Source organism: Lycorma delicatula, chromosome 6 (genome assembly GCF_047948215.1).
Source record: "Lycorma delicatula isolate Av1 chromosome 6, ASM4794821v1, whole genome shotgun sequence".
Lineage (NCBI taxonomy): Eukaryota > Metazoa > Arthropoda > Insecta > Hemiptera > Fulgoridae > Lycorma > Lycorma delicatula.
The window spans coordinates 27,863,255-27,883,310 of NC_134460.1; the positions used below are offsets into that span (position 1 = coordinate 27,863,255).

The 20,056-nt window shown below is 30.3% G+C and overlaps 1 protein-coding gene across 1 annotated transcript; it reads left to right on the plus strand.

Annotated features, from left to right (window-relative positions):
- The first annotated feature begins 61 nt into the window (after positions 1–61).
- Positions 62–13,777, plus strand: IFT57 (intraflagellar transport 57). The gene is made up of 8 exons (XM_075369183.1): positions 62–228; positions 441–603; positions 2,348–2,466; positions 4,569–4,734; positions 8,093–8,207; positions 8,438–8,634; positions 12,317–12,461; positions 13,556–13,777. The coding sequence occupies exons 1-8, from the start codon at positions 62–64 to the stop codon at positions 13,699–13,701; spliced, it is 1,218 nt and encodes a 405-aa protein (XP_075225298.1). The 3' UTR covers positions 13,702–13,777.
- Positions 13,778–20,056: the final 6,279 nt, after the last annotated feature.

Below are 20,056 nucleotides of genomic sequence, written 5' to 3' on the forward strand. Positions count from 1 at the left end.
TAGTCTCTTAACAACTACCTTTTACTTTTTTAATCTATTGCTTAAGTTAAATATTGAGAAAATGTTGCTCAGAGAACAACTTTCCTCAAGAGGAAGCACTGCAGATGATACTGCTGATCATCAGACATATCTTCCTTTTCAAATAATGGAAGACCTTATGGATAAACTTAATGTTTTGAATTATGATGAAGAATTTCTTAAGGATTTAAAAATGAGACCATTAAATAAGTATGAATTTTACAAACCTATATTATTTTTTAAAATAATATTTTAATACTACTTAGAGTAAATTTTGTAATATTAACATACTTTAATTAAATCAAACTTAAACTGTACATTATTTGACTCTAAACTTTTTTTACTATCTCTAAAAAAAATTACACAGTGTATTAAAAATCTTGTCAATTAAAGAGTAACTAGCTGATGGTAACATTTTTCAGGCATTATTTTGCATTGCAAACTAATACAGGAGAACAATTTTTTATGTTTACTTCATTATCTGCATGGCTTATAAGAAAAGCTGGTTGTAAATTTGAGCAACCACAAGAGTATGATGATCCTAATTCTACAATTGCAAGTATTCTTGATGCAACTCGAGAATTTGTGAGTATTTGAAAGTTCAAAAAGCTGAATCTCATTTGCACTAATACTACAGTGTTTCAAATATATTTTTCAAGTAGTTGTAATCTTAAATTGGTGTTTGTGTGTGTGTGCATGAGAAAATTTTTCCTAGAAAAATAGTGACTAAATTGATTGTAGACTGGAACTAACTAATGTTCCTTTCGTAAAATTTCTGCATTAAAATGGTGTTTCCCTCTGTAGTATAAAATACAGATGGATATAATTGTAAAACAGATTTTCAGAGTGTAAACATTGCATGGGATTATTTTTATTTGGTGTGTTAACAATCAGAAAAAAAATTGATGGGAGGAAATTTGTTTAATTATTGGATTACTATATTAGATTTACCACAATCTTTGGATTACCCACATATTTGGTTTCAGTATAAGTAAGTAAAATAATTAAACAAAAAGAATTTAATTATGTAATTAATTCTGAAAAACTTATGTAGCTAATTTTAATACAATTAATAATAATCATTATAATATTAGATAATATTTGAAGTTTACTGCACTTTAGATAGAAATTACTATTAGTTAAGATACAAGCTTGGAGTCAAATTCAAAATAAACTACTAAGTTCTAGGTACTAAAATGTAATTATTAACTTTTGTACCAAAGTTAATAATGGTTATATAGATATTCTGTTATATTAAAGAATTAGTGCAATCATAACTTACTAAAATAGGTAATGCAGAGCTTTTGTTTTTTTTTTTTATTTTACTATACAGGTAATAGAATCCTGATAAAGAAATGTTGACTGGTCAAATAGTGTAGTAGTTAGTATGTTGTCATCCAATCATTTGGTTTCTGATTAGATTTCTAGCAAGAGAATGCTATTTTTCACCTATCATTTTAATCGTTTTCTTCATTAAAATGTGCACAAAAAAATGTCTGAGATTGTATAATAATAAAAATTGTAGTTTGAATACTGCTATATGTTAAATAAATTAATATAATAATAATAATCTTTCAGATCTTTTGAAGAAAATGTCATGACATGATTTTCCCATTTATTTTGTTATTTTGATATTATCCCAATTACAGATACACTGTAAATTTTATAATACATGAAAAATTCTCAGCCCCAAATGGGATTGACTCAGAAACAACCATACACTCAATTTCTTGTTCATTTTTTAATTCTTTTTTTTATGTAATCATGTTCTATTTTGTTGTCTTTTTATAAAAACTTTTCAAACGGTACCGTAAGAAACTTGTATTTTTAATAGTTGGACAAGTTTATTTTAAAGTAAACCTTAAAAAAATCATCATTGATTAATCTATTAAGATATTTCAATTTTGTAAATTAGAAGGAAATCTATTTTTTTAAACAGCCATTATTATTCATTATACATGGGTAATAACTCTCCAGTTAATAGTTACTTTTTGAACTTTTTTTTGACCCATTTTATTTTATTTAGCAATGAAGTTTATCTGTTGTCAGTCAGTTAATTGCTGCTACTGTAACAAGTGAAAATGGAATATTTAAGTTTTAAAGCATATGTCACAATGTACTGTAAAATTATACTTTAAAGATAACTATAAATGCTTAATAAATGCTATAATTTTTTATAAATGTTATATAATTTTATGCTTGTAATTATGAAAATAATAGAAGTGCATCATGTCATGTTTCTAAAAAAAATTATATACACATACTCCATATTATCTGTATAAGTAAGAATACCATAATAGGAAATAAATGATTTCATTTTACTTTTCAGGGAATTCTGGTTGATTTTCCACCAAATAAATTAAAACAAGGTTGTGGAAAGCATGCTGTGTATATATTAAACAGTCTTGCAGACAAAGCATTAGAACAACTGAAATTTGTTTGGCATAAGTAAGCATTAATAATAATAATAATAATAATTTTTTTTTAGGAGGGAGGTGGAAATGCATTTATGAATGGATTGCTGGAGTCCCACTGGTGGTCTTGTCAAATTGCCATCAGCAGACTACCAACTTAAACCATCCCCCTTTGTACCAGAAACATTTTGCATATCACGTTGGGCAAAGTCCTTCTAGCCTAGCTTGAGAAGGCTGCCATCTAGTTTGTATTTTGAGAATGTCCCAGACAAATTGGGCCACACACATTGCAACCATGTTGTGGTTGCTCAGTGCTCAGTGCTCAGAACTCAGAGATCAGAGATCTGCCTCTAGTAACCTCAATCTCTGCCACCCACTAAACACACTTGAAAATGGTGTGCTCAGCATCGTCCAGTACACCGGGGCAGTAGAGGCAGTTGGGGGATGGTATTGAGATAAGTGCAGAGATACCTGTGACCCGTTAAAAACTCTTCACTATTACTTCACTTCTCCATGCCAGCGCTCTGTCCACAGTCTGACCAGAGGGATAAGCCTTGTGGTCCATTGTCCTCTGGTCTCTAGCGATCCCAGGTCTTTTGCCAGGCAATGAATGTGTGAATCTGTTATTCGCACCATCCCCGGCGATGTCTCCTGGTCATTGTCTGCCCCTTGCCTTCGGTAGGCCACCTGGCATTCCCTTGCCAAAAGAGAATGGGTATAATGCCACCGATCACCAGAACGGGGCAGGCTTGGAAACCGTCCGATACGCGGAACAAATCCAACGCGATACGCGTTGGACCTGTGCGAGGCACTTCTGATTTCTCTCAAATCTTAACACATGGGCCTATACTTCCGCCCCGTATAACAGGGTGGAGTGCACCAAGGACATCAGCAGTCACAGTCTGCTGGCCTTCGGTCCACCGACATTCGCCATGAGCCGGATGAGAGCGGTTATCGCTTTTGCGGCTAATGCTCTTTATTTATGTAACAATTATTACTGTTATTATAATCCTTTAAATTTTCTATCAAAATTTTTTTCATTTCATTTTTTTAGATTTAAGTGGTACAGTACTAAAGGTTAGCTAAATAAGCCATTTAATTAAAAATAAAACATAATAACCAGTATTATTGCTTTATAACTTAAATGATTAGTTGAATTATTTTATTTGACTTCCTATGCATCCTTTATTTTCAAAAATGATTTACCCAGACGTAGAGCTAGAGGTATTATGGATTAGGTAGTTCAGATGTCCAAATTTATTAGTTGTAAGTTTGTAAGTGGATGTTTATTATACTATATTAAATTTCTTTGTTACTTTTTAGAGCTGCTCCTAAGTAGCATTAGTAAATGTGGTCAGTAGCACCTAAATGTAAATACCATGCAATTATCCTTTTATGTCTTAATGATTTGCCTTTTAAAATTATGATCTGAAGAAACTAGTTTATATGGCTTCAGTTCTGGGTATTTATTTCTATTTTTGAACCATTTAATTTTCTAAAAAATTTGAGGTTTTCAAGATGCTGTGCAGTTATTAGGTTGTAACAGAATGTGGATTTAATATGCTGTAAAGATAGTTATTTTTTTATTGGTTTTTATTAAATAATTAAAAAAAGTAATTTCTTATTAATTATAATGCCTTTATCTTTATTTTAATAATTGTGTATGAATAAAGTTGTCAGTAAGATTTTATTTGGCACAGCAGTGTAAAAACGTATTGGAGCAGTCTGAATTCTAACCATACCTTAGAGCAATGTAACCATTCAAAAAATCATAAGCAACAATTTTATCTCTTTTGTCATGTGCTGGTGATGCATCATCTGCTAGAATTTTTAATATGTTGTTACGTCTCAATTTAACATTTAAAAAAAAAAAAATTGTAAAGCCGTGTTACTGTGTAATACTTGAAGTTATGAATATCATTTTTTAAAGAGGTGTATAATTTTTCAAATTAGCGTAATTTATTTTTTGAAAACTTCATATGCAGTGACTTGAACTTTGGTGTAACATCAGAGTTCAAACAGATGCTATATTTCACTGTACCAAAACAGTGATCAGATTTTATAATTGTTTTCTTTCAGTAAATAAGTATAATATTACTAAAACTCTTCAAATAAAAACATTAATACAATTTTTAGGCCAAAGCCACCACCAGAGTTAGATGAAGATAGTAGTGTTGTAGAAGATGATTCAGAGCTACTTTTAGAACGAATTGAAGAAGACATGGCTGCTGAAGATTCTGAAGACGATGAAGATAATTTGCTGAATATTGATGATCTACAAAATATTCCTAATATTAGTAAGGTACAGTTAAAAATCTGCTAGATTATTTGAATCAGAAATAGGTTATGCCTATTAAGTGAATTTAATACATTTTTACATTAAAGAAAGTAAAAATAACTATTTTAGTTCTTACCTTTTATGTCCAACTCAGTTTTGATAGAACGAATTAAAAATTATTTTTTAAATTAAAAATTTATTAATATACAAGCAACTTAACTCATATTTGGCATTAATTTCAATAAGCTGTTTGATAGATTAAGAATTATTCTAATTTAATTTTACAATATTAATTTTTACATAAAATTAAATTGGAAATACTTTCCATTTTTATCTGGTTTTAGGTCAGTTTGTTCTATTTTTCATATTTTTAAACAGGGTTTTTCTTTTTCTTTTACTTTTGTCTTACACACATGCACAAGCATATACCATACACAATACATACTACTTTATAAGTTAATACTACTTTTATCTTTTGCTACCACCTTGGATAATTCTTTGTATTTTGATTTACTGCATTTAACTGCAACTAATTTTCTTGAATTATTACATAGATAGTATGAATCTAAAAAAAAATTACAATTAAATTGTAAACCATACGGCAAGAGTTTTGCAGATATCATTTCTTCAACCCCCACTGGGTTGGTCTAGTGGTGAAATTGCAAATCATCAGATTTCAAAGTCAAGACTTCTAAGGTTCAAATCCTAGTAAAGGCAATAACTTTTTATTTGGATTTGAATACTAGATCATAAATACTGGTGTTCTTTGGGGTTGGGTTTCAATTAACCACACATCTCAAGAACGGTTGACCTGAGACTGTACAAGACTACACTTGATTTACATTCATTCATATCATCTTCATTCACCATCCTCTGAAGTAATAATACCTTATGGTGGTTCTGGAGGCTGAACAGAAAAAGATATCATTTCTTCCGCTCAAAATAACAAAAATTTCTTCAATATAAATAAAACTGTTTTTAACAAAATCATATGATATCAACACTACATTTCTATTATAAAAATCTGTTATTAATTTAGAATTTTGTTTAAAAAAAATTTTAAATAAAACTGTCACCGGCCCCGATTTCAGTTATATGTAATATATATCACATTTACAGAAATAATACAATTATTATTATTCATTGTTTAATAAATAAAATGAAACCGGTAAGAGTTATTTAACATCTATTTTTTTTTTTAAATTCTAAATAACAGATTTTGATAATAGAAATTTTGTCTTAACCTTTCTTGATATCTGTATCATTTTGTAACAGTTTTATTTATATTACAGAAATTTTTTGAGCGTACGAAATGATATCTGCAAGACTCTTACCATACTATTTACAATTTCATTGTAATTTTTTTGGATTGCATTTTGTTAATTATTCTTTTATTTTTTTTGAATTACTGATTTTTATGTTATGGATTTATTATTATTAAAATTTATTGCCTTTCTAGAATAATCAAATATACATTTTTTGAATTTCTCAGCCAATTTTTTTTGCTGATAGTCATACCATTCACTTCATACCATATTTTCCCTTTTTTAATAAAACTATCTTCACAAACTGAAGATTCGTGTTGTAAAATTGCACTTAATAGTTTGTAAGTGTGTAACCCTCGATTTTTATCGTAAATGCAGACACACTTTTTACATTATTATTAAATGAACTTATTTTTTATTTCTCCATCAATTAGCTCAAATAGTTCTAATTGTAGAATAACAATTTTACCAATCGAAGTTTTCTGTTTTATGTAACAAATCTTTGTTCCCACATTTGGAACACCTTCCTACTGTTCGTGTTTTTTGTGTTTTATAAGCAGCTATAATCTTTTTTTAATGAAGTGATTGAAATTAAAAAAAATTTCATTATCAGTTCTTTCATTTAGATAGAGCATTTACTATTAAAAAAAATCTGTAGTATATTTTCTTTTAAATTTAATTATTTCAAGTACATAAGTTTTTGTATGTTACCTAGTACTATCAAGTACTGCTACCTAGCGGCACAATTCGTAAACTCACTTTTTTGAGGAAAAGATGACATTGTCCTGTGGTTCATCAGATAAAAGAAAAAACATTGCCTAACAAAATTTGAGATTTTTTTAAAAATACAATGTTTTCATGCTTATTTTTTATTTTTTCCCATTTTTATTTCACTTTAAGGTTACATAATGTTTAGAACTGTAACTATAGTTCATTGACTGCCGTGCTGACCAGTTCTGCGGACTCTTACTGACAAAGTTTGAATGAATTTCTTGATATCAGAGTGACATCAGGCTATATATGTTATGACACTATGGCCAACACTAGGAATGATGATGAAAAAAATCTTCAACTCATCTGTGGAGGCAATGTCATTTGATCTCATTTAATTACTGAATCTGCATTCAATCGTAATCAAAACTGCATACAATGCAGGATTACTAATCTTTTCAGAAAATATTACTTGTAGCCCACAGAATACAGTTCCTCAACATATAATCTTTGATATATATTACAATTTCTATGTAGAATGTTTTACAATTTTCCAAGAAAATTAATGTAAAAAAACATATATTATTTTTATTAAAAAAATTGTACTGGCTCATCAAAGGAAATGAAAACTGGCACAAATAGTTTTTGAAATTCCATTTATACAAATGTGGTGTCATTTATTAAACAAAAACTTGCTTTACAACTTTGATAATAAACCATAATTTGAAAAATCATGCAGTTATTGAGATGGTAAGGATTAAAATATTTCTGCCAATTTTGAAATTTGAGAAGGAAAAATTTCCAACACGTATACCCAATTTGGTTGAATTATCTAAATCTATTTCTGTGACATGAATTTTTATTGAAAAACACAGAATTATAGATAGCCAGGAAACAAATGAGACTGAACACTTCTTCATATATATATTTTTTTTGTTAAGATTTTTTTTTGTTAAGAGTACCATTTCCCAAAGTTTGGTACCCTACTTGTTGGACACTGTATGTTTGGTATATATGACTATTTTCCTGCTCTTTTTTCTATTTTAAAAATACTGTTCACATTTTAATACGATGAGCTGAGATTCAATTCAAAAAAGTATAAATGCATTTTTAAAACTATATAATTTATAAACTTATCAATTAAGATTCAAACTTATTTATAATTAAATTAATTATACAAGTAAGTTGTATATCTGAGAATAACAGTGTGTTAACCTGTTACTTCAAGGTTACAACTTTCAAGGAGCTTGGTTTTATCCAATAAAACTCTCTCATTTGCTTTTTCTATTAGCCTGCATAAAAGAACATCTAGATTAATTAGAAGTTAATGAAGAAAAAATCTATCACTTTAAATAGAAAAGTATTTCTTACTACTTATTATTGACGACCCTACTTTCTCTTTTTAGGTGGTGATAGATGTACAAAAGCCAGAAGAAATACTGGAATCTAACACAAATACAGAAGAGTGGCGTTTAGAATTGGAACATGTATTACCACTGCTAAAAGTTACTATCAAAACAGGCTAGTATTATTTTTATATTCTGTATATTTTTTATTCCATTTTTTGAATAATATGTCTACATGTTGTAATTTTAACATCAATAACAATACTAATTGCAATATAATAAGTAAAAAAGTTTAATAGTAGCTCTGAAAAAACTTTTTGCCGGTAAATAGTTTTTTAAATTTGCTTTTAATAAAATATTATTCTAAATACAAAAGATAACTATGCAGTAATTACTTCTTAACAGATGCTCGAGATTGGAGATCACATTTAGAACAGATGAAGCATCATAGAGGAGGAATGGAAGAAACACTTAGTTCTGCTAAATCTCAGTTAGAAAAACTAGAAAGAGATATTGGTGGAACAATGGATAAAATCCAGAGCAGAGAAAAATTTTTAAACTCTCAGCTGGAAAATCTTCTTAATCAGCATAGAAGTATGCAGGTATATGTTTTTAATCATTTTCAAAATCCTGTTATTTTTATGGTTTCTGTTATTCCTGCTTGTCTGTACTAGTATCCTGATTTTCTCTGTCCTCTTTTCATTCCACTTTTCTGAATTTCTTGATTACAATCTTTTGAATTTCCTCTTACACACACCCCAAAAACCAAGAGATGAGATGCAGACAGGTTAAAAGAAAATAATTACTAAAGTTAAATAGGTTCAGACCTAGAAGCTAGAAGATTGAGTTGGAAATGAATGGGTAAAGTTAAAAATGAAATAGCAGAGAGAATAAAAAATTAAAAAGATAAATCAAGGCAGGAAATTGTGTAGACATTTAATTAATAGGAAATGTAAATTAACAAAAGAGAGATGTAATGATGTATAGAAAAATTATTGTTAGAAGGTAGATAGATCTAGCACGTAAAACAATTAAGAGAAAGTGTTGGGGGGATATGAAGTCAAGATGTATTACTATGAGGGATTTGAATGGAAAACCTTTCTTACAAAGAGAAGAAAGAATAACAGGTAGCAGTAATAGAAACATTGTTTGATAAAAGTACAAGAGGAAGAAAAGTAATTTGATTTCAAAGGATATTCCATATGACAATCAGAATTTGATAAAGCTCTGAAACAGATTTAAAAAAGGCATAAAAATACTAGGAATTTGTAATACTGTCTGAAATGTACATTATGTGAGAGAAGTAAGACTGAATAATAAGATTTATGAATCCATTAGTATGCAAATTGTATGCATATGAGAAATACCCTATGATTTAAAATAAAAATAGAATAATTGTTACCATACCAAAGAAAGCAACAGAAGCAGTTTAATGTAAGAATTATCACACAATCAAATAACATCTCAATCAAAAATACTTATTGTGATAGTTTACAGGCAAAATAACAATGGAAAAGATTATTTGTCAGACAAATTCAGTTTTCAAAAAGAGCAAAAATTCAGTAAAGGTCACCCTGGCCCTTAGATTAATTTTAGGCAGGCTTAAAATGAATAACGCCATCCATGTATAAAGTATTTATTAACTAGGAGAAGATAATTGATATGAAAATGTAAGAAAATTGTAAGAAAATTGTAACTTAAATATAGGAAAAGAAGAATCATTTAATCTGTAAAAGCCAGTTAACAATTATAAGAGTTGATGAAGAGAGACAACGTCTAATTCAGGAAAGGCTGAGACAAGGATGTAGTTCATCCGCATTAATTTTCAACTTTTATACAGAAATTAAGGAAAAGCTTGAGGGTGGAGTAACTTTCTACAGGGAAAAATAAAGATGATTTGCTGATAGCATTGCTCTATTACATCAAAGATGAGTTAGAAGAAATACTGAATGGCAGCTGGGGAAGAAATTCAAGGTAATGAAATGTGAGAAAGAAGGATAAGAGGAACTAAATATTGATATATGGGAACACATGATATATCAGAAGTGGGAAGATTTTGTTAGTTAAGGACTAACTTACAAAGATTGGGTGGTTCAGAAGTGATTCAGACTGGCATGATCAATGAGAACTTTCATGTCTGCTAGTATCAAACATATATTTAAGAACTAGGAATAAATTCTTGAATGTTTAAAAATTCATTACACTTCTTGAAGTGTATTGCTTTATGATAGTGAAAAATTGACAATGGGAAAAAGAGGAAGTAAAGAATTGAGTTGTTTGAAGTGTGATGATGCAGAAGGTGTTGAAAATTGGGTGGATTGATAAAATTCAAAATAAGGTATAAAGAAGAGAAATGATATTTGTGTAATCACCTTGAAAAGATGTTGTGGGTTATGTTTTAAGACATCCAGGTTTAGTTAATTGGTGATGTTGAATATTTAGAAGATAAAAAATTGTGAGTAAGATAAGGATTGTAATATACAGAATGTCCAGAAGCAGCTTAATTATAGAAAACTGAATGACTACCCTACCAGAATAAATGTAGTTGATTACTGTATAAAAGAAACTACTCTGAGTTGTGTTGGAAATTTTTGTCGGCCATCTTGGATCTGCCATACTGAATTTGAATTTAAGTGTATTTTGTAAATGGCATGATGGTCAAATTACAAATGATTTCAATATATAGATTTGTACAGGAAAAACTTTAGTGAAAACCGCATCAATAGTTTCATCCGTGTTTTAGATATTGACCATTTGTCCAGATCAGGGTAATAAAATGGCCATCCCCAACCACTATTCAAGATAAATATTTTTGGTAGAAAGGGGGATAAATTACAGAACACGTAAGATTGCAATCTCATCCTTGAAACTATTCTGCAAACCATTTTCCAAAATCTCTTCTAGTTATTACAATAAATCCGCTGTTTCTAATTTTGTTAGAAATTTCGTTATTCTACTACATTGCATAGAGTATGGGATTGCTGTGAATTCTAAGAGTGAGAAGAAGCTTTTAGAAAACTGCTGTTGGAGTGATGTTAGTAAGAGTGAACTGTACTCATGTTTCAACTGTACTTAAATATGTTTTTCTGTAAGGAGAGTTTTTTAATAATTTTAACCTTATTTTCGATTTGATTTTTTAGTTTAATTTTACTATCCGGGGTGGGGATTTTTGCACAATCCATCAGAGTTAGGCAAGTTTTTATACTTTGTTTATTCTATTATTTTGTCTTTAATATTTTATCAACTCTGTCTGTGATATTAGTTTTGGGTTTTATTTTGCCTTTTGGCTTGTTTTAGTAGATTTTTATTATATGATTAATATTACATTTACACCTTGTATAGCTTATTATTTTGGAGTTATTACCCTTTTAATAATAACTACCGGGTGATGATAACGCCCCAGGCGTTTTTTGCCCACAAGCAACCAAAAAAAAAATGTACTCATATGGGTGATGGTTTCTGTGACATTTAACTTATTAGTTCAGTTTGTAGATTTTTGCTAAGATTTCTGGGACTCTCTACTTCTTAAACAGTCTTGCTCTTCTAACAGAAGAATTATTTCGACACAGAACTTTTTGAAAACTTAAAGAAGGCAAAGCGATGATGAATATTCAACATTTAGTATGTATATGTAGTCAAATTACAATTATTTGTTGAATAATTAAAGAATATCTTGTCTATGATGGAAGATTATTAATCAAAGATTTATATGTCAAAGTTGAATAGCAAGGTGGTTGTCAAATTTTAACCATATACTGTTGAGAAATGCTGATGAAAAGTGAAAACTATTTTTTCATCTGACCAACTAATAACAATCAGTTAATAATAGTCAATCAGGAGAATAATCCAGGGATGAACTTACATCAGTAATGATAATAATAAGAAACTTTGAGTGAAGATTTTCAAATCCTTATCTTTGTCTAGATGGAAGTCTTCTGGCAGGCTACTTTAAAAACAATGGTAGCTTCATGACAGTAGTGAAGGGAAGTCTTCTTTGATGGTGGCCTACTGGAAGTTATATTGGTAAAGTAAGCACCTGAATCTAGGTAGCAATTATGTGGAGAAGCAATGCCAATATGTAAGGCAGCTTATGGTTATAACATTTTTTCCTCTATTTTTGTTTCTGTTTATCAGCTTATTAAAAGGTGAATTTTAGAATATCCCTAACTTGTACAGTATTAAATATCTACACTTGACATTATAGATAGGTGTTATTAGAATAGAAAAAAATATATATATATTTTTAGAATATGCTGCAATAATACTTTTACTTTACATTTTTAGGATGAACTGGCTAAAGTTACTGAACATTATAAAGAAGTAAGTGGAGGTGTAACTGAACGCCAGAGATTATTAATAAGAATAACTGATGAATTAGAGCTTGTTAAGCAAGAAATGGATGAGCGAGGATCAACAATGACAGATGGATGTAAGTTTTAACACACACACACACACACACACACACACACACACACACACACACACACACATATATACATATATATATATATATATATATATACACATACACTTATAAAATACGCTTATGAAACTTTTTTGGATGTTTAACAGTTACAAATGAAATTAATGCAATCTCTTCTAAAAATAGTGGCTTTCAGTTCAACTGTGTGAGGATTTTCAAAGAAAATTTGACTTTTAAGATTAAGACCGCAATAAAATAGTAGTTTAATAGAAACTGATAACACATGTTAGTTCATCACTCATAACAAATATGTCATCCAGTTACATATTATTAATAAATAGCAATCATTTAATTGGTGCAAATAAAAAATTTGTCAAAAATGTGATCAAAAATTTCTAAGGAAATGGTGACAGAAGGCAAATAACAAAGATTCTGAAAAAGTCCCTCTCGTAGATCCTAACTTTTTACATATTGTTCTTATCCTCTGCCTTAAGACTGCCTAAGGACTGCATTTTTGAGAAGAAAATTGGCTGTAAATGACCTGTGTTGACGTGCAACAAAATAGACACACAGTTTTAACATTAATTACCAACTAAAAAAAAATTGACAGACCACATAGTACTGCAAATTCCATTCCAAATGAAACAGAAATAAGTGGACTACTATAAGTGCTACATAATTCACACTAGCAAATCATCCAAATATAAAAAAAGCTGTTTAAAAAATTTTCAGTTTCCTTCCCAGTCCCTGTGTATACAAAATGCTTGTTTGATAAACTGTTTTAAAACAAGCTATTAGCCTGGTTATAATTCGTTAATTAGTTCTATCTAAAACTGGATTGCCAAGTAACCCCCAGTGATAGTGTTGTAAATTAACCCCCAAAAATCAAAAGAATGGTAACAACGAAATGGGCATACAAGCCTAAATATACTTTTCCCAAGATTTGAAATTAAGTTTCAGTAATTTCACATAATATTTTTTTTTGCAATGGATGATTTACAAAAAAAAAAAAAGAAGTAAAATATGATGTGGAATACTGAATTGATAAATATTTTATATGTAGAGAATATGTATTTTATATATATATTTTTTTGTTCCAGCTCCTTTAGTTAACATAAAGAAAGCTATTGCAAAAATTAAATCAGATATTGCAGAGATGGATGTAAGAATTGGTGTACTTGATCACACTATACTACAAGCAAGATTGAAAGATAAAAATATGCTGAATAGTCAAATTTCAGCTTAATTAATTCAATGTAAATTTGAAAATAATTTATTCAACAAAAGTTATTTTCAATTGTTTCAAAAAAGCAATATTAATCATGATTTAAATTAACCAAATTGAATTCAAATTTTGAACTTTTTAAGCAAAATATTCCTTTAACTAAACTTCCTTTTCTGTGTAAGCAATATTTTATTTAAGTTTATAATTATCAAATTTTTTGTTCAATAAAGTTATACTTTTTCATTTCAATTCCTAGGTTTTTTTGGTATTACTTCCAAATGGGACTGAACTCATCATTATTTTATTTGATGGAGAAGATTCTTTAGGACTATCATCCTTATGTTTTTAAGCTTTTTCATTTTTTGAATAATTTTTAATAACACATTTGTATCTACACATAAACACATTTGTATCTAAAATGTTATACAACTTTTCTCACTGAATTTTGGGTGTTGATTTCAAATATGCTATTGAAATTGTGTTATCATGTAAAGTTTTACTAAATTGTAAATTTATAAAATTGTTTTTATGATACTCATTTTTATCAACTACAGGTTGCAACTAAGAAGAGTGTCTGCATTTTTATTTTAAAATATGCATACATGTTTAAACAAAAAATAAAAATACATACAAAATATATATACACTGTATCATGAGAAATAGACACATACAAACTTGTCTATACACGGCTACACATGGCATTTGTCTATTCATGGCATTTGCTACACATGGCTTCTGCAAAAGTTCTTGGATGTTGCCATCCAGACAATTCATGATATGTCTGTGGTAAATTTATGCCTAAATTTCAAAAAATGACGATTTCTGAATTGATAAACAACTCTTATATATTTTAAATTGATAAACAACTTATATATATTTTTTTTGATTGTGCATTCAGGTATCAAGATAAAATTTGGGCACCTCATGTTATTTACATATTGTGCTCAATAACTTGAACTGAATGGTTGAAGGGGAAATGACGAGCCATGCCATTTGCTGTACTGATGGTTTGGTGTGAACCTAAGGACCACTTCAGTGGACCTGCTACTTTTATATGACAAATTTATTTGGATTTTCATGCAAAAATAGAAAGTTTATAAAATTTACTGATGTATCCTTGGCTCTAAAGCCAGTACAGTACTACATGGAGAGGAGTTAACCTGTATCTCTACCACCATCTAATCTGACATTGCTAGAAGAACAATCTGAAAATGAAGTGTAGTTGTGATACAAAAAGTCATTACCAAGTAATAATGACCATTTCTGGTCATTACTTGGTAATGGCCAACAACTGGCCATTACGGCAGAACTTTGTGGCTGGTGAAAAAATAGTAAAGCATTTGTCATTAATGAATCATAATGCTGCCACTTTACATAAAACTCAAGACTTGTGAAAAACTTTGTAAAGGCGCTAGACAAAGATGCATCAGGATTTAATCATTTAAAAATAAGTTTTCCTAAATTGAGTGATAGTAAGCTCAAGGAGGGTGTATTTATCGGTCTGCAAATCAACAAACTGCTTAAGGACTCAACTTTTGTCTATAAACTTAGCAAATGTGACCTAGCTGCATGGAAGTCCTTCAAAGACGTTAATAGTTTACTATGCAATAGAAACGATGAAAACTATGATTTTTGGTTGATAAACTGTTAGAAAACTACAAACATTTAGAATGTAAGATGTAATTCATCTCCTACACTAGCATCTAGACTTTTTTCCCAAAAATTTGGGCTCTGTCAGCAATGAGCAAGGAAAGCAATTTCCATCAGGATATTTGGACCACGGAGCATTGGTACCAAGGAAGATGGGATCCTGGAATTATGGGAGACTATTGTTTGTTTTTTGTTTAGAGAAACTGATTAAACATTGTACAAGCAAAAAACTGTCAATATATTTAAAAAATTAAAGACATGACAATTCCAATAATTTAAACTTTCAAAAATTTTGAATGAATACATATATATATTTTTTTAAATATTGATTTCACAGTGACAGTGATTTTGCACTTATTGGTAAATAAATTACATGTATCTAAAAAATGATAAATAAATATTATATATTTACAATTTAATATTTATGTATTTATAATATTAATATATTTATTTATAAAATTGTAAATATATTAATATTTATTTAATATAAATATATAGTGTATATAAAAATCTCTTTAAAAGACTGTAAAGAAACAGAAAAGTTCTGGGATCTACTTGACCTGTCTATAAATAAGATCCCCAAAAACCATGTTAAAATATTGGAGGGAGACTTCAATGCTCCACTATGCAGAGAAAGAAGATACCGCAACATAATCAGAAAATGGCTTGCCCAAAAGAAAACAAAAACAAAAATGGACAGACTCATTGATAAACCACAACCTAATACCAAAAATCCACACATGTTAAGAGGAAATCTCAAAAACTCAAAACCTGGAAACTCCCTGACTACACTAAACGAGACTGGCAACTAGACCATGCCTTCATGGACAAACACCACCACAAGGAAATCTACAACATAAAAGTCCTCAGAGTAGTAGACACAGGCTCAGATCACTATGTATTCAAAATCGAAATTTAATTTAAACTTGCTCCCCAAAGAATGCAACAAAACCAACTGCACCAAAAAGCAACTGAAAAAATAACAATCATGGATGAACTCGAAGATCATCCATTTAAACAAATTGCAGAAGAATTAAACCCAAGAAAATCCTGCAAAAAAACATAAATGGTGGAACAGCGAATGTGATGAAATAGTGGAGAAAAGACATCAAGCATGGCTATTTCACCAATCTCAAAAATCAGAAACATCCTTCAAAAATGTAGTAAAATAATGAAAAGAAACCACCAGAACCCTAAGGAGAATGAAAAGACAACATCATAAGGCACACTGAAGTCAATAGAAGAACAACAGTCAAGAGACTTACAAAACCTTAAGAACCGACAGAACGCCTAAACTTGAATACATATTCCAAACGTGGCCTGCCTACATAATTTTTTCCTTCTACCTGTCCTTCCAATATTAAAGCGACTATTCCAGGATGCCTTAGTATATGGCCTATAAGTCCGTCTCTTCTTTTAACTATATTTTTCCAAATGCTTCTTTCTTCATCTATTTGCCACAACACCTCTTCAATTGTCACTTTATCCACCCTTCTGATTTTTAACGTTATCCTATAGCACCACATTTCAAAAGCTTCTAATCTTTTCTTCTCAGGTACTCCAATCGTCAAAGTTTCACTTCCATATAAAACTATGCTCCAAACATATACCTTCAAAAATCTTTTCCTGACATTTAAATTAATTTTTGATGTAAACAAATTATATTTCTGACTGAAGGCACATTTCGTTTGAGCTATTCAGCATTTTATTTCACTCCTGCTTCGTCCATCTTTAGTAATTCTACTTCCCAAATAACAAAATTCTTCTACCTCCTATTTTTACATTCAGTTGTCCATCTTCGTTATCTCTACTAAATTTCATTACTTTCATTTTGTACTTGTTTATTTTCATGCAGTAGTTCTTGCATAGCACTTCATCCATGCTGTTCATTGTTCCTTCTAAATCTTTTTTACTCTCAGCCTGAATTACTATATCATCAGCAAATCGTAGCATCTTTATCTTTTCACCTTGTATTGTTACTCCAGATCTAAATTGTTCTTTAACATCAAAAGTAGGTCAAAAGTGGGTCAAGTAGGTCAAAAGTAGATCAAGAAGGTCAAGTAGCTCAAAAGTAGGCCAAGTAGGTTAAACATAGGTCAAGCAGGTCAAAAGTAAATCAAAAGTAGGTCAAAAGAAGGTCAAGTAGATCAAAAGTGGGTCAAGTAGGTCAAGTAGGGTTACTGCTAGTTTAGAATATGCTGATTTAAGAATTTCCTTTTTAACATTCTCCCATTCTTCTACATTTTCTACCTTATCTCTTTTACTCAGCCCTCTTGCGATGTCCTCCTCAAAAATTTTCTTTACCTCCTCTTCCTTAAGCTTCTATAATTCCACCGATTCATCTTGACATGTTTTCTTCAGTATTTTAAACCCCCAATCTACATTACATTATCACTAAATTACGGTCGCTGTCAATGTCTGCTCCAGGGTAAACCTTTTGCAGTAGACGAGTTGATTTCTAATTCTAAATCTTTGCTTAACCATGATATATTCTATCTGGTACTGTGCACTACCAATTCTTCTATTATTATTATTCCAATTATTATTAAATTTTCATCCCCTTTTATGTGTTTAATTGCTTTGTCAATTTCTTTGTATACACAGTCTTACCTCATCATCATCATGGGCACAAGTAGGCATAACAATCGTTGTCTGCTTAGGTTTTGATTTAATCGTTATTACAATGATTCTGTCGCTATGTATTTTGAAATACTCTATTCTCTTCCCTATCTTCTTGTTCATTATGAAACCTACTCTAGTCTGCTCTTTATTTGAAGCTGTATTAATTTTTCTAAAATCATCTGACCAAAAGTCGTTTTCCTCTTCCCACTGAACCTTGCTAATTCCTACCACATCTAAATTTAATTTATCCATTTCCCTCTTTAAATTTTCTAACCTACCAATCTTTTTCAGACTTCTAACATTCCACACTCTGACTAGTATGCTATTTTTTAATTTTCTGGTGACCCCTTTCTTAATAGTCCCCATCCGGGGATCCAAACTAGGGACTACTTTACCTCTGGAATATTTTACTAAGGAAGGCGCCTCAATCTTTGTTATATGAAAATGCAGAGTTACATTTTCTTAGAAAAAAGCAGCTGTGGTTTTCCATGTTGATATGGCTGATAAGTCCTCCTGACCTATGCCCTGAAGAACTACTGAAACAGCTGCTGCCCTCTTTCAGGAATCATTTCTTAGTCCGTTTCTCAACAGATACCTCTCCGATTCGGTCCAGTTACTCGTTATCACTGAGCACTCAAGTCCCCTCACCGTCGGCAAGGCCTCATGAGATTCATAGAGGGAGGTTTAATGGTTTAAAGAAAGCTTATGACTGCAACCACAAAGAATCCCTACTAAAAATTCTAAGACACCTCGGACGACATACCAAATTATCAGCATGATAAAATTGACCCTCACAAACAGTAAGTTGAAGATAAAATTCAGAGACGAGTTCTCAGAACCATTTGAGATCAAAACAGGATCTCAAATCTTGCCAAGAAATCTAATTGCTATTATTCAACTGTGCCCTAGAAATGGTAATGAGGGAATGGCTCAAAAAATGTTCCCTAAAAGTAAAAATAGGCCGAAAACTCAAAACAAACTGTCTTGGTTTCACCAATGACGTTGCACTGCTAGCAAATGATATGAATGAAGCTAAATCACAGATATTAGAATTTCAAAACATTGCAAATAAACTTAGCCTCAAAATATCATTTGAAAAGACAGAAATTATGTCCCAAAATTCAACACAATTAAAAGTAAATATAAACTGTAATAAAATCAAAATAGTAACCCATTTAAATACCGCAGAGGAAAATAACAAACAACCTAAATGAAAAAACCTTCATTAAGATAAGAAGAAAAATAGCTAAGCTCAAAAATTAACCTGGTACACATACAGTAAAAAATGCCTATCAATAAAAACAAAAATAAGACACAACACAGTAATAAAACCAGAAGCCACTTATGCAGCAGAAATGCTCTTCCACCTGAATGAACAATCAAGACGAGACTCCGGAAAATAGAAGAATTGGAAGAACCTGTGTTGATTGAAGTACCAGAAAGACTGGCAATGGTGGATTATGACCAACAAAGTCTTGTACAAAGCATTAGAATCCATCACTGATACCAAGCATGTAAGAGAAGAATAGGATTGTTTGGACAAATCATGAGGGTGCAAAATTCAAGACTTTTGAAACAGCTAGTATAGTACAATCTCTACTTCAAAAACACCAAGACAGGATGCAGATGGATCAAGAGAAACAGGATCTGAAGGAAATTACACCAAAAGACACGTCAGATAAAACAAAATTAAACAAAAAAATCAAGAACAAAAACACTCGTGTCACACTCATAACAGACATTTTCAACTCTAAAAAGGGCACAAATGTGGGAATGTATGAAAAAGTACTGGGAGGACCGGACCGCAAGGCCCAAACAGTCTTATCAAGGAGACTTGGATAATGGACTGTTTAAAATGTTCCATGCGATTATAAAAGATAATACACAGTAATTTAGTAGAGAAATGCGAGTATTGTAGACTTCTTTGAATTTTGTTTGTAGGCAGTATATCAATGATTACTGTTGATTCTAAAGTAAATATTGTTCCTAATTTTCAGTAATTGTGACCCAATTTGCTTCTGCCCCCCCTCTAATACAATAACATGTATACAATAATTAATTTATTTTGATGCAAAAGCTATATACTATGACCTTAATTACAAAC